Raw genomic sequence first — 16,193 nt, forward strand, 5'->3', positions numbered from 1 at the left:
CCTTGCTTCAACTGTCTAAAGTGCCTTCAAACCTAGCGATTCAAATCTCATCATCTTACAGTAATGACTGAGATAAGTTTGCTTCTGTTTGAAAAATAATAATTCTTATGTTTGATACAGTGCTTTAAACAGTTTTCTATGAAGTGTAGTGACTGAATTGTTGGGCAAATGTGGAAGCCAATTTGGCACAGCAATGTCCCAGCATCAGCCGTAAAATGAAACCCCTCGAATGTCCAGCGGCTTGGAATGTTCTCCCAACGTGAAAGACACTATATTAATGCAGTTTGTTGTTGGTCAATGTTATAAGTTTAATTATCCCCCAAATGATCACTTTGCTCATGTACCTTTCTGTAGTGCTTCTGAGATGGGTTAATAAAGTGCAAACTGGAACATTTACAAACAAACTTCAGAGACAACCATATAAAAGGAAATGCAGTTTATGGATATAGTTGTGTGCTGAGGGGAAAAAAGAGTGAAAGTTCATCTCACTTACTCTATGTAGATGTTTTCATCCCAGTTTTTATCATTGGAAACTTGCATTTAATTTGCTGTGATCCCAGTTAGTTTATTCTATTAACCATATTATCTGCCAAACAAGGGTGTGTAAATATAACTACAAAATCTTCCCATGCTAAACGTTAACTGTCTTGAAGAAAGTGGTATAACATTCAGTCGTACTGTGGTGTGACAGAAATTAATTTATACTTAACAAACAGGGAAATTTCCCTAATGCATGTGTTTCACTTTCGTACATGGTCTGTGATCTATTCATGTTTGAATGTTGTTGAGTTAGAATTTTCAATCATTAAATGTAAAACAAGGTCTAAAAACGCAGAAATGTATTGGAAATGTATGGAATTTAGAGTTTCTTTTTTTTACAGGAACATTGAACAGTACAGTACTTGAGCATTGCAAAAGGAAAAAATATATTTTGGTATTTCAAGTTCAGCATTAGATATTTTGTGGAAGTTTTGCAGCCCCTCCTCCACCACCATAATTCATTTTTTTTACCCCCTTTGGCCCCAAAAATCTATTATACAATGAGATTCTCTGCGAGGAATCTGATTAATGGATTCCCCCTTTGCTCAGCGGGCACCGGCCTGCTTCATGTCCCCACCCTGTCTGCCTCACGATTAGCGGTTGGGCTTTCAGCCTATCTGCCCACATTCTCTAGAACTCCACCTTAGTCATCTTTCCCCTCCCTGTCCCCTTGGCTCCCACTCCAGCTCAGGTGCCAAGCCAGGATTGTTAAATACTTTGAGACGTCTTCCTGACATGAAAGGCGCTATATAAATTTGTATTGTATTGTGCAAATAGGAATTCCTTCCAGCGTTCGAAACACACAACACGATCAGGTTTCCTGCAGGCCAATGGGCATTATAATGATATTTTTATTGATAAATCCGATTAACAGATACTCTAAAGTTGCTTAAAGAGAAGGATTCCTAGACCTATGATGTTGCTGCTGCAGAGCTTCTCAGGAAGAGGAGAAATTCAAGAAAGGCTGAGTGAGGATATTGTGTGTCCATTGTCTTCCACCAGTAACTCAGAATGATATTATTAGCTTGATGGACAGCAGCCCTATTCTGGTACTCTATGGGACAGCGCAATGAAACACCAATATACTTTGAGGCCACCTACAATTCTACTTCAGGTGTTTCATGAGATAGACAATTTTTGACAGTAATATTTGAAAATGCTCATAAAGCTGCACATTTTCAATACTGCAGAAGGAATTGAGTATGCAGAGGATTACTGAATTATTTTTTACCAAAATAGTAATGTTCAGCATTTCATTGCATTTGCATTGTTCCTGTTACATTTCTTCAATCTAATATTTAAGAAAGCCAAAGTTATGTATTGTAAAACGTTAGCACTGATATTCCTCACTGAACTACTCTGTTCCTTAGTAATAGCCATAACCAATCTAATGGCTGTTGTCCAACCATCCTCGAGGCTGAGCTGTCTTTAAGATGCCATTCTTGGTAACAGAATGTTACAATCCAAGTTGACCCTCTGTGGCTCTCTTGGTATTCCAGTTCTTGAGCAATGTGGGTCCACAGTACTTCAAGGCACTATTGTGGAGTCCTGTAGCTCAGTGGTTAGAGCATTCGCTTTGCAAGCGAGAGACCCGAGTTCAATTCCAGGCAGGGCGAAACCTTGGGCAAGTTTCCTTACTCCACACGCCTAATAATAATCCCTCCAAAACCAAAACCAAAAACAATAATAAATTGGTCATTTTCAATCTACGACTGTTTGTGGGACATTGCTGTGCGCAATTGGATGCCGCGTTCGCCCACAAATATACAGTCAATTCACTTTACAGTGTGTTCTGTGAAGCGCTTTGGGACATCCTCCCGACGTGAAAAGCGCTATATCAAATGCGAGGATTATTATTATTATTATATTGATGATAAACCAGCTAGCTTTGCTTGTTGGCAAGACTTGGAGGATTAGATTGGGAGCAAGAATTTGTCTCAATTGACTCCTTTTAATCCTATAAGCTAAAGTGCTGACATGCTAGCTGGAGCTAGCTGGACAAGCAGTGGGAAGCTTGCCAGACAGTGCTCTCAATGACAAGCTATGTGGGTTTTAGCTGGGTAACTCAAGAGTACCCCAAGCACACTCTGGGGTCCCAGGTTTTGATCTTTTCTAACCTGCACTTAATAGTATCTGGAATTAGGTAAGCAGGGTGCGGCCCCCTGAGAATAGTGTATGCATTCCGTTCCACACACAGAAATTTCATGCGTAGATGATACACATAGAATCATAGAATTATACAGCACAGAAGGAGGCCATTCGGCCATCATGTCTATGCCGGCTCTTTGAAAAGAGCTATCCAAATCAATCCCACTCCCCCCCTCTCTCCCCGTATGTGGACTTTGTCTGGTTTGGATAATCTGTAGTTTGATGATTGGTTTCTACATTATCAACACTAGTCTGGCCAAAAAATAAATTAGATATTTTACTTTTATACACTAATAGAAATACAAAATGGGACTAAACTTGAAGCATGGGGCAAGAAATTGTAATCTTGTCAATTTCTTCCACAAATCATACATAACCTACTCTTACATAGATCCCACTGCTTTGACCATGCCTATAAACATTCCCCTCCCTCTTCTTCCTTGCTCAACATCAGTAACCAGAAGGCATCAATTTAAGATGGTCAATAAATGAGCAAGTGGGGAGGTTGGGAGAAATTTTTATTTTTCACTCTCACACACATGCTGCATGCACACACACACGAGTGGATATGTGCGTGTATGCATTAGAATATTATTAGGTTATGGAATTCCCTTCCAGGAGTCGTGGTTGAGGCAGAATCCATATTAGCTTTCAAAAGGGAACTTGATGAATACCTAAAATGGAGTCAGCTATAGGGGTATGTGGAAAGGGCAGGTAAATGAGATTCTTAAAGGAACTGGCGTAGGCACAATGAACCTTGTGGCTTTCTGTGCTGCAAGTTGTTATCGTTCTTCGGTTCTACAGCATCCATCCCCACCAGTATACAGCGCTCTGAGACATTATCCTACTTGTGAAGGGTGCTATATAAATGCAAATTGTTGTTGTACCCTTACATAGACGTTCAATGTGTAGGTGGCATGCATGGAAATCTTAGCTTGGTTTGGATACTCTTAAGCCTGGAGATGGGTTTCCGCATGTGTCAGACACCCTGATGACCAAGCAAAAAGCATAGACGTTACGTCACTCTTTTTGTCCTGGGGAAAATTTGATTCCCAAATTTAATTGGGCAAAAATCCAGAATATAAATCCATTATTCATACCCACCCAGCTATCCCGGGGAATACCTCTCTCCTTCCTCCCTTTCTTTTTCCAGCACAAAGAAGCTATTGTGTTCTTCAATAGAATCACTGAGCCAAATGGACAAATTGTAGAAAATGAAAGGTGCACCATGAGTCCAAGTGCAAGTTGCAACAATATGTGGTTTTCAAAGAATTAAAAAAAGGAAAAACGAAGCTTACTTTAAGGGTGTATCATGGAATGCTCCTTCTTTAAATTATCATTCATTGAAAATTTTTGTCATAATCCTAAACATACAGTAGATACATGTAGGTACACACTCTTTAGAAAGAATAATTGGAATGTCCGCTTTGGGAAACACTGCCTTTATGTGGTTTTTAGCATTCCTCACATGACACAAATTTTAAATTTTAAATTTTAAATTTTGAATTCCGCTGCAGACGTCTGAAACTACAGAGCACGTTTTTACCTGTAAAAATATACAACCCTTTTCTCGTAACACAGACAATGCTGTTTCCAGAAGACGTTTACTTAACAATGAGCTGTCTGTGGGCTGCACCACTTTAAGCAAACTGAACTTGTATAAACCTATATTTGTGACATTAGCATGTGGAATCAATTATGGTTTATTAACCTCCTCTAAATTTAATCATCCTAATTGTGAGTTGTTGCATGGCTGGAAGCCAAAGTTGATCCAGACATAATCCCCAAGTGACATTGATAAATAGCAACTTTTCATAAGAACTGTTTTGATTCCTGATTTAAAAAAAAAAAGTTTTGGGCCTCCAATACAGCTCACAAAAGGATTTTAAACTAGGATTGTGCCAGTCATTGATCTGACAACGATCATACTATGCTACTTCTACATCTACCTGTATTTCTCCGTAGTGCCACCACTGATTTAGTGTTTGGAGCTTCAGCAGTATGTGAATCGCAAATCCAGTCAGCCATATCCACACGTGGGCAATCCTGATGTAAACCAATTGCTAAAAGTTTTTTGAATTACAGTACCGTATGGTGCCAGCCTCCACCTGCTATTCAACCAGCTTGTGAACTGCCATTTAGGCTGTTGTAAAGCTAAACCAGTAGATAAGCCAAAGGTACACCTGCACTTAAATGTTGTGATCCACAAGCCAGCCAGTTCAACAGCATCTGAGATTCTTCAGATTCAGGCCCAGCTATTGTGGTAAAGTTGGGGGTGTGGGGCACACATAAGTAAAGTTGCAGTACTTGACAATGTGCTATTTAACAGTTATAGTTATCACATCACATATTGCATTTTATATGTGGCAAGCTCTCAATTTTACTTATAATTGATTGCTTCTGTACAACTAGTCTCATTCTATGAAAACTGACTGATCATTCTTTTATTTGACAAACCTGATTGATTTATACATCCTAGTGTTCCAGTGTACCTTTACCAAACGTGGGTAAAAATTCCACCTGGGGTTAATTTTACTCCACTAACATAGTATTTCAGAGCATCCAGAAGTTCGCAATTTGTTAAATTCAGTTTTAAATTTAAAGCCCTTTTTTTTAGTTCTTCAAGTAACTTGCAGAAAACTGGCCTCAGAATTAAATACTGTACTGTATATATTTTATTGTATTTGCTTTACTTGAACTTTTGGGGGAGCAGAGAAATACAGGAGATCGTTTCTCAGGAGGTGAAATAGTTTGGGTACGTTCTCTGATGGTGGTTTGTACAGTTGTGTGTGGAAGGAATGACTTGAAGGCCTCTTGTTTTTTTACACAGACTGTAATGAACTGAGTTTGAACTACAGACAGACAGCATTTGCCCTGTGATCCCGAATTGGTTATGAAGATACAGTAACTTTCACAGAAAGTAATTTCCCCCCAGTTTATCAGCCACCATCAATGTGCTCACATGTATACCTTGGTGAACCCTCTAGTTGTGTTGACTACTTACTGCCTTATCTGTTCACCGTTGTCAAGTCGGTCTGAAAGGGGGGATCGATTTAAACCTTGACGTCCTGAAAATTGACTGATGTAATATTAATAACCCTGTTCAAAAGTGTAGCAGACCTTTTTGGGGGGCTAGAAGAGCTAAATAGTCTTGCTTAGTAGTTACACAGCCAAATAACAGATTGGCTGAAGGAAGGAAGCAGAGGACAGTCATTAGGTCAAAGTGAGGGGAAGTATAAAGCGGAATGCCTCAGGGTTTGTACTGTAACCCTTCCTGTTCCTCAAATATATTAATGGTGTGGACTTGCAAACCCAGTATATGGTGGCTACGTTTTCTAATGACATCAAGTTGAGCGGAACTGTGGAATCAGAGGAGGCAGTAATGGTCTTACTAAGAGAGTTTGATAGGGTATGCATATGGCTTGATGTCCTATAGGTTTACGTGACAGGAATGTAAGTATCCTGCATGCTGTGTAGAAAAATTGGCGTGATGGCCTTTTTTGTTCCATGCTTCTTTTTGTGAATATGTTTTTTTTGTGATTTGTACTAATGTATCAAAGCAGATTTGATTAAGTACTGAATAAGAAACATTCAGCCTGGGAAACTGTGCTTCAATCAAACATGGTACAGTGGTCTGATTCTGCTGTTAGCATAACAACAGCAACAAATTGTATTTACGTGACAGTGCGAAGGCTGGAGGAGAAACCATTGGTGGTTACAAAGTGGAAACAATGGAAAAAGTAAGAACAATACCAAGCAAGAACAGAACCATGAAAGTAGAGCTGAGAGGAGCGGTGGAGAAGAATATACTGGTTGACATTGTTGAAGGCGGTATAGAGATCGACAAAGACAAGAAGGCAGAGAATCCTGGTCACAAATGGAAAGAATGTTATTTGTAACTTTGCTACCTCATAACATAGGCTACCTCTGTTTTGTTGAAATAATGATCGTGGCATTTGCCAAGATGCCTTTTCATCTCATTGAAACGTCACATAGTTCTTCACAGGGTATTTGACTGTATTTGTAGGTGAACACGGCAGCCAATTTGTGCACAGCAATGACCCACATAGAGTCACAAAGCGAATATCAATCTTATTTGATCACTGTTGGCCAGGGAGGTGCTCCTTCTCTTTTTAAATAGTGTCATGGAATCTTTAATACCACCCTGAACAGGCTGACCAGGAGCTCGGTTTAACGTCATATCTGAAGGACAGCATTTCTGACAATGCAAAGCACCCCCAGCCAGCACTGAATGGATTGTCAGCCAAGTTCAAAGTCCTGACATAAGGCTTGAACCCAGAACCTTTGAGTTGGGCGAGAATACTATCAGCTGAGTTGGGCTAAGCAGCAATTGCAAGAGGTTTTTGTTAGTGAAAGCTGAGCGGCATGTGGAACAGACGACCAGCCTAGGTGGTGAAACAGAAAATTATTATGGATTTCAAAAGGGAACTGGTTCCTAGAAATTAAGCAGACAGAATGCTGTTTTTTCCTGGTATCCAGGCCAGTAATTCTGCAAATTAAATAGACATACACGGCTGTTTCTTGGGGCTTGTTGCGTCGGCTATAAATCAGCCACCGCACTTAAAGTAATTACCTTGAATGTGATGTTTTATGGTGTTTTGAAGTGATAAGGTACTATAAAAATGCAAGTTTTTATTGCACCTTATCCCAGGTACTGTGGAATCCAAGTGTGTATTGCAGGTTTTGTATTGCACTTTCAGGCAATCAATTATATACCCAGAGACAATGACACAGATTTGGGTTTCCACTTGTTATTTGCATTACTTTCTAATGTCAGGTATATTTAGAATAATGGCAGCTTTATCTTTTATAAAGAGAAAGGCAGTCTCCCAATCCAATTCTTCTGGTAAATTATAAAATCAAACAAATGAACGTGATTTCTTCTGATGTCCTGGCCAACAGTTCCCCAAATAAAATTAGTTGTTCACGTCTTGGCTGTTTGTAGGACATTGCTATGTACAAATTGGCAGTAAATTGCATGAAGCTCTTTAAGATGTCCTGCCGATGTGAAAGGTGTTATAATAAGGCAATAATAATATTTGCATTTGCACATCACATCATTGAGACATCTCAAAGCACTTAACAGAATATTTTGTGGATTGAATGTGTATTTTGTGGGCAAAGATTATTAATTGTTAATAACCTTATTAAACCAATTCCTCGGCAATGCTTCATTTGAATGAACATACTGATTGCCCATTGTGTGCAGTGTTCTAATAAACATATTTTTTAAGCACATTTTATAGCATATTGTAAAATGTATTAATCTGTGATATTTCAAAAGATACATTCTGCTACTGTACATCAACGTTCCTGAGTATTTGAATTGTGTTGCCTCTCGCTCATGAACAAAAGTATGACAAATTTTTGTGGATTTGTTTTTAGGCAGCAGGAGCCATCAGGCCACTTGTTTCCACTATCATCGCTACCAACCCAGCAGGCTGTCTTGATCATTCTCTGGATCGTGCCAAATACAGGGCTAGTGAAATGCCACAGGCCTTCAAATTTGACATAATTTACAAAGCTTATCAGCAGGTAGGATCGACTAGCTATGTATGTTTACCTGTATTTATTGGAAGTAAATTGTATAGCAATTTAATGAGATGTATTATATCAGCAGGTAAGTACAGGTATTTGGTGTGGTTGTATATATCACTGTATACAAACAATACTATTGAGCCAAATTAATTTGTAAGCCTTCTCCTTACACCTATAATTGTCTTTGTGCTTGTACATTTTGTTCTAACATTCATTGTCACCTTTTGCCTGTTTTATAGATAACTAGGAGTAGATATTATAGGGAGTTTAGGAGAAACTTTAGATTTGAGGGTGATGAGAATATGGAACTCATGGCCAGAAGGTGTGATTGAAGCAAAATGTATCAATATATTCAAGAGGAAATTTGATGTGTACACAAGAGAGTAGGACGTATGGGAAAGGGGAATAGGAGGGGTGGGGACTTGTGCAGTGTAGAAACATCAGCATGGACAAGTTGGGCCGAATGGCCTCTTTCTGTGACTAATCATTCTGTGTAACTCCACTTGAGTTGGAAGACTGAATGCCCCGCAGTCTCGCAATTCTGCTCATATGTATGATGGCTATAACATTGTATCACATACTAAATATATCCATATAATGAACTGATCTGGATCTAAGCTGCCATGACAGCTCTGTGATGACTGCAATCAATTGAAAAGCGGATATACATTATTAACTTTTGAAAGCAGTTATGTGCTTCCAGACACTTTTAATTTTTTTTTTTAACCATCGCCCATTCTGCTAAAGGTAGGAATTGCTAAATAGATTTCTTTTATAATGAAATAAAGAGAGCTTCTTGTGCCACTGATATAATTTGACTTGCAGATTTCATGTTCAGTTGGAGGGCAGTGCATTGCAGGACATTTATTGCTTTTCTCTTTAGTACCATTTTAAAACTTTGTTCACTGTTTAGTTCTAGTACTATCCTTTATTTTATGACCTTGGCAGAGACTGAAACAAAAAACAAAGTTGTGAAAGGGCACGTTGTTTTAGAACTGAAAGAAGACTAAATTCACTAAAATCAACAGTGTTGGGAAGTTGCCAAACTACGAGAACATTTGAGTACCAATTGAGCTGTACATAGATGTCCTCTGTTTGTTTGTTTCTTTGTTTTAAATAGATTGATCAAAGCAATTTGCACTTGGGCCAAATATAATTACTTATGCCTAGAATTATATGGATGGGTCTTTTGACAATGTTCCTCCCTATAAAATTAGAGGGCTTTTTTTTAGCAAATGGTTAGAGAATATGTTATCATTATACACAAATAGATATGATAGATAAGAGTTTGTATCATATTTAGTGGATAACCTAAGTAAATCTATCTGAAGGAAGATGTTGCATGGTTGGCAGAAATTATCTAAATTTCAAAGACGTTTGACTAACTCAAACAAAGATATTCTAACATATAGATCCCTGGTGAGGGCATATCTGGAATACAGTAGAATTCTGTGTATCCACATTTCAATATCTTCATGTCTACTTATCTGCATTCAGTGCAGAAGTGAAGTGAAGCTGCAATGCCGGGAAACAAAGAGGGTAGTGGCAGGAATGTGCGTACAAAATCCCAACATGATTTTCTTTGGTCAGCCGGGTATCTGACACATAAGAAACTCATCACCATCTTTAAGAGTATCCAAACCAAATTGAGAGTTCCATGCATCCCGTCTATACATGGAAATTCCAGAGATGTTTATTAGAATTGAATGCAAGCTCTCTCCCTGGAGGGACGCACTCTGCTTACCCAATTCCAGAGAGTATTAGGTTTTGGGGTACTGCTGGAGTCTAACCAGCTAAAACCGCATAGCTTGCCATTGAAAGTACTGTCTGATAAGCTTTCCCGCTGCTTATCCAGCTAGGACTATCCTACCCATTGGGCTTAGGCTTGCAGCGTTAACGGGAGCTGAGTGGGAAGAATCCCTGCCCCTAGTTACTGGTCTCCCAACCTGGCTCTGGTATCATAATAATAACAATAAAAGCAGTGCCCTTGAATACTGTGGACTCGCGTGGCTCAGGAACCGGACTACAGCGACCACCACAGAGGGCTGGCTCGATTCCGACTTGCCATTGCCAGCCCTGTCACCATGGAGCCAGTTCAGCTCCAAGGAGACCCGGCTTATCTCTTCCCCAAGGAGGATAGACACGAGTTGGTAATTTGATATCCGACAAGCGTAGATTTGAGTCCTCACTAGTAGGGTGGCAGGTACCAAGCACTCCGGGACAACCTCCCCACGTGAAAGGTGCTATACAAATGCAATGTTGTATTGTACCAGGAATGGAATTTACTCATGAAATATAGGGTGAGTGAATATATTCAGTGACTTTTTATATATACAGTGATATATATATTGATCTAATTTAAAGATATACAGTGATATAATATATATATACATATATAGTATATATATGAGAGAGAGAAATTAAGAAGAGGAGAGGGAGTGAGAAAAGTGGTATGATTCCTGATGCACAACGGGGCTGGTTCCAATCTGGGAATTAAAAAGCTGTTTGTTGTATTGTATGTATGCAGTTTTAGCTACACTACCTTTAGCAGGACACTGAAGTATTGAGGAAGTTCAGAGAATGCTTCAAAACTTACCACTTTCATGTTATGGCAAGAGGTTTGTAGAGCTTCACACCTGGTAGAAATCTTGTTTTTCTTGACTGGTTGCATCTTAATAGCTTGAGATTATCAAACTAAACTTAAAAAGTAATAATGATAATGCTTGCATTTGATATAGTATCTTTCACATCAGGAGAACATCTCAAAGTGCTTCACAAAATTCATTGTAAATTGTAGTGACTGTACTTTTGTACAGCAGCCAATTTGCCGGACCGTTGTGAAGTGGAAGATTGTTGACCAGGACACTGGAAGAAACTCCCATCTCTTTTTCCATAGTACGATGGGATCTTTAATTTCCATTTGAACAGGCAGATTAGATCTCGGTTTAATGTTTTGTCTGAAGGAAGGCACCTCTGACAATTTAGCACTCCCCAAGCACAGCACTAGAATATTGTGAGTTCAATGTCATAATGTTGAACGTGAACCCAGAACCTTCTGACTCAAAGGTGTGAGTTCTACCAATTGATCCAGGCTGACCAAGTACACTGAAAACTCACCATATGGGCAAATAAACATCTCCTCCCATGATCTCAATGCATCAGTGGTGTATTTGCACTCCTTGAAATCAATGGAGATTAACCGTAATATGAGACACTCCAGAGAAGATCCTTGTGAAAAAGCCTCACATCCCAAAATTGGCATTCTTGGCATCCAGATCATTAATATTGTGCTTCACCCGTCAACATTCTGTCAAAAGGAATATAATACTTTGTTGAAATGTCACAGCACGAAAGCTACATCACTTGTTGGCTGAGAAACTGCAGTTTACATGTCTCGGCCCATCTGTAGCCTGGGCCATGTTTTCTGGGTAGGCACAGCTTCGCTTAAGTGTAGGTTACTCTGCATCAGGCAGACGTTAATTGGTTTGCAAAAAATCATTGTAAAAGTAATGCAATTTAAAAAGCTGTTCTAATGACTGGGTATCAAAATCTTGGCCCCTGCTAAATGTTAATTCTTTACCAGCAAATGTGGCCATCCAAATTCATTGCCTATTCTCTTGAAACCATGGCGGGGGAGGGGATGGGGTGGAGAGGGGGAGGTTTGGTCAGTCTCAAAGCTGCCATTAAGGATATTTTGCAATCGATAATGTTTCTTAATTATCTCTTGCGATAATTAAGGAATGGAATGTGTTTTAGGAGAACCACAGTTTTGACCCCAATTTAACAATGCTCCCAATTAACAGTAATATACTGGCTCCAAATGGCTTAGATTAAACAATGATACCAAGTCAACGTTATTTATCATTTAACAATGTTTTAGGCTGTTAGATGAAAGTAAAGTGAACTGATAAGGCATTTGTTAATGTGCAGCTCGAATTGTCTTGGGAAAACAAAATTGATTCTTAATAATTTGGTATGGTTGCTCTCAGAGAAAAATGTATGTGCGCAGATTTAATCCACTGAGTACTGGGTATTCTGAAGAAAGTAGGTCCTGCAATCCATTACAGACACCTTTATGAATGTCACATGGTACATAATTGTTGTTTGGAGATGGTTGCTGTTAAGCGTGTGTGTGTATGTTTAAAGGTGAGAAAGCAAGTAGACAAAGCTGTCAACAACAACAGATTACATTACTTAGTGCCTTTCACGTGGTGAGGACATCTCAAAGCACTGGACAGTCAAACATTTGTATGCGTGCAGGGGGTTGGATCAGGAAGGGGTGGAGGGTAGGGGTAGGAGGGTGGCCAAAGGCGCAATTGAAGAGTGGAGTCTTGAGACATGCTTTGAAGGAAGCAAGGGAGGTAACAAGGCAATGGGACTGTGGGATAGAGTTCCAAAGGGTGGGGGCACAGAGGCTGAAGGTCCAACCTCTGATGGTTGGGCGGTCCAGCTAGGGTCATGGAGCAGGCCAGAGCCTGCAGAGTGGAGGGAATGGACAGGTTTATATGGCGTTAGCAGGTCACAGAATTAGGAAGGAGCAATGCCGTGGAGAGCTTTGAAGGCAACGACTAGGATTTTGAACTCTATCCTCTGGGGGATGGGGAGCCAGTAGAACTGGGCGAGGGTGAAGGTGATAGGGTTACAGAACCTGGTGCGGGTGAGGACACGAGCTGCAGAGTTCTGTATGACCTGCAGCTTGTGGAGGGAGGAGTTGGGAAGGCTGACAAGCAGGAAGTTGGCAAAGTTGAGCCTAGATGTAATAAATGCGTGGATGAGGGTTTTGGCGGCCTGAGGGGCGAGGTAGTGGCGGAGCCGGGTGATGTTGCGGAGGTGGGGGAAGGCAGAGCAGGTCATGGCCTGGATGTTGGATAGAAAGGACCGTTAAGGGTCAAACAAGACTGCAAGGTTCTGGTCTGGCTCAGTGAGGTGGAGTGTGCAAGCATGGATGGTGATGCTGTCAGTGCCTGAGGTGTAGAGGTGATGACAGGAGCCAATCAGGAGAGCCTCGGTCTTGTCGATGTTCAACTGCAGAAAGTTGGCTCTCATCCAGGACTTGATGAGTGGAGTGAAGTGAAGAAAGCTCATAGCTATGATCCTGAATTTTATAAATTGGGCAATGTGGTTATGCTTAACTTGCATGTTAACTTGTGCTGTCTTTCAGATGAAATGTTAAACCTGTCTGTCTTTCTCAGATGGAAGTGAAAGATCCCATTGCATTATTTGAAAAGAGAATGGTGTTTCTCCAGGTGTCCTGGCCAACAATTCCCCAAACAATATTGGTCATTCAATTCATGACTGTTAGGTCATTGCTGTGCAGAAATTAACTGCTGAGTTCTCCCACAAAACACACAATCTCTGCACTGTGAAGTGCTTTGGGATGTCCTCTTGACGTGAAGGTGCTAAACCAAATGTTAAGTATGATGGTTATTATTATTCACGCCACATTTAACACCGCCCAAACCCTTGTCCATACCTTCTGCCTTGACCATTCCAATGCCCTCCTCACCGGTCTCCCCAACTCCACTACCCACAAACTACAACTGATTCAGAACTCTGCTGGCCATATACTCACCCACACTAAACTCTGTATCCCCTTCGAATCAATCCTCGCCAGGCTTCACTGGCTTCCTATCACAGAACAGATCAATTTCAAGATCCTCTCACTCGTCTACAAATTCCTTCATGCCTAGCACCTCCCTTTCCAACCTGCTTTCTCCCCACTCCACTCCGCGCTGCCTTTGCTCGCTGGCTCTGGCCTCCTGCTCGTCCCTCGTCCCCTCCGCTCCACCATCGGCAGTCATGCTTTTAGCCACTACACCCCAAAACCTTGGCACTCTCCCTCGATCCCTCCACCTTGTCCTATCCTTACCCTCTTTTAGATCACTTCTGAAGCCCTTTCTCTTCGACCGTCAGCTCGGCATCAGGCTCTGCCACTGAAAAGCGCTCCAAGTTGCTGCCCTGCGTGAAGGGTGCTATATGAATGCAAATTATTGTCATTGTACTGACAAACCAGTGTAATCAATATTTTAAACAACTTGTAATAGGTTTCGTCTGGGATAGCAAAATGGGATTGAAAGACAGATTGAGAGCGACCTTTACATTTTAATTAAAGGAAATATTGGAATTAATTGTAGGAAGAGTGCAGTAGGTAGAAGCAGTAAGAATGTTTGACATGACATAAAATTACAATTCAAGAAAATTATTCAGATTTTAATTGTTGGAACCGCTCACGCTTAGGTTTTTCTCCTTCCTTTTCTCCCTCCCCCCAGCTCAGCGTCACACTCCGCCACTGTTAAGCGAACCGAGCTGCTACCTGCTTGAAGGGTGCTCTATAAATGCAAGCTGTTTTTGTTGTTGTTAATAAAGTACTTGTGTTGGATGCGGAAGAAGCAAGAACTGCCAGTGGAATTTACGTTTTCACGTTTCGATCAGTAAATGCATTGTTGTAATTCTTATCACTATGAAATGTTAGCATGTATTCTTTAGTCTTAAAGTCGTTTCTAAAGGTGTTGCATATAATTAAAGGAAACCAGATTTACACCACACCAACTTGCGGGATCTCTCCGTCAACGTGATCTAACTTTGGCCAAGCATTACCAATATTCCAGAAGGCAAAACAAAAGCAAGACAAGGGTGGAATAGTATATTTTTCAGAAAACTTATTTATTGAATGTAGTGTATAATGATCCAGCGATGAGAAATTATCCACAATAAATTATCATAATAGGAGGATAATCCAGCATTCTCCTACATGTACCATCATCTAATTGCTTTCAGGTTAACAGAGGGCACAAGAAAATGCACATCAACCTACTTGTGTGGATGACACATGAAAATAATTTAACTACAGTCCATTATTAAGATAGAATGTTAAATTCACCTGATACGTAACAAAGAAACATTATGTGGAACATTGATAGCGACTTTAATGCAGCAAGTAGTGTGTTGAAAAGGATGAATAACACAAGAAAATTAAAAATACAGTATTTAGCATGTAGAAGCTTACTTGGTTGTGTAACTGAATGTAATAATAATCGTTGCATTTGATATATCTCAATGAGCTTCCTCGAATCTATTGTAAAGTAGATTGACACTGTATTTTGTGGGCGAAATGCGGCAGAGAGTTGCGCACAACAGTGTCCCACAAACAGTAGTGGATTGAGTGGATTAAACTTGAGATGATCATACTGTGAAATTTGCACAGAATTTTAAGATTTTGGTGGCATTTGAGGTGAAACAATTTTGAAATGGGGACTTCAGTAAAAGTCTTTAGTGTTTCAAACACCTGCCATGAAACGTGTTTTGTTAAACCTCTCTTTGTTTGACGATCGCTGCTAGTGCTATTTGTGTGAAGCTATGAGCACAAATACCATGAGGATTTCACAGTAATTCTTACTGAAAGCATTAAAGGCAATAGGATATATTAAACTCCAGTTCTGATACCTAAGTAATACAATTACAATTTGGTATTCCTCCAGGCAATTTAGCTATAGATTTACATAAGATGTGTTGCACAAAGTAGTGCATATTACCATTAAAGGACATTCAGCTGTAGTTTGACATGTATTGTCCATGTAAAGAAGACTATTGTGAATGGGACCATCAGTGGTATACTCCTATGAAGCCAAACATAGTTATATAAAGGGATAAGTGGCATTGCATTTGTTTTACACCTTCCTGTGCAAAGGCAAGGTACTTTTGTTTGGAAAGATGCAAAGAGGCAGATAAGACTTTGGTCTGAGATTATATGATGTGCCTTTTTATTGTTTGGGTAGCTGTTTCATTATTTCAGGTAACTGAAGCCTTAACATACCATAACATGTAACCTGTCATTCCCTTGAATGATGGCTCTGATGTACAGAAATATTTAAACAGAGGTCAATGGGTGTGGAAGGAAAACAAAACCTTAGCCCAGTAGAGCTATTTCTTGATGGGAAAGAGTGTTC

The 16,193-nt window shown here is 40.0% G+C and overlaps 1 protein-coding gene across 1 annotated transcript in view; it reads left to right on the forward strand.

Moving 5' to 3' along the window:
• crppa (CDP-L-ribitol pyrophosphorylase A) overlaps positions 1 to 16,193 on the forward strand; it is a 157,827-nt gene that overhangs the window by 18,764 nt on the left and 122,870 nt on the right. Inside the window, exon 4 of the mRNA XM_007899729.2 lies at positions 8,095 to 8,244. Within this exon, the coding sequence (XP_007897920.2) occupies positions 8,095 to 8,244 (150 nt within the window). The remainder of the gene's footprint in view (positions 1 to 8,094; positions 8,245 to 16,193) is intronic.

This window comes from Callorhinchus milii, unplaced genomic scaffold, assembly GCF_018977255.1.
Source record: "Callorhinchus milii isolate IMCB2004 unplaced genomic scaffold, IMCB_Cmil_1.0 Scaffold2, whole genome shotgun sequence".
Taxonomy (NCBI): Eukaryota; Metazoa; Chordata; class Chondrichthyes; order Chimaeriformes; family Callorhinchidae; genus Callorhinchus; species Callorhinchus milii.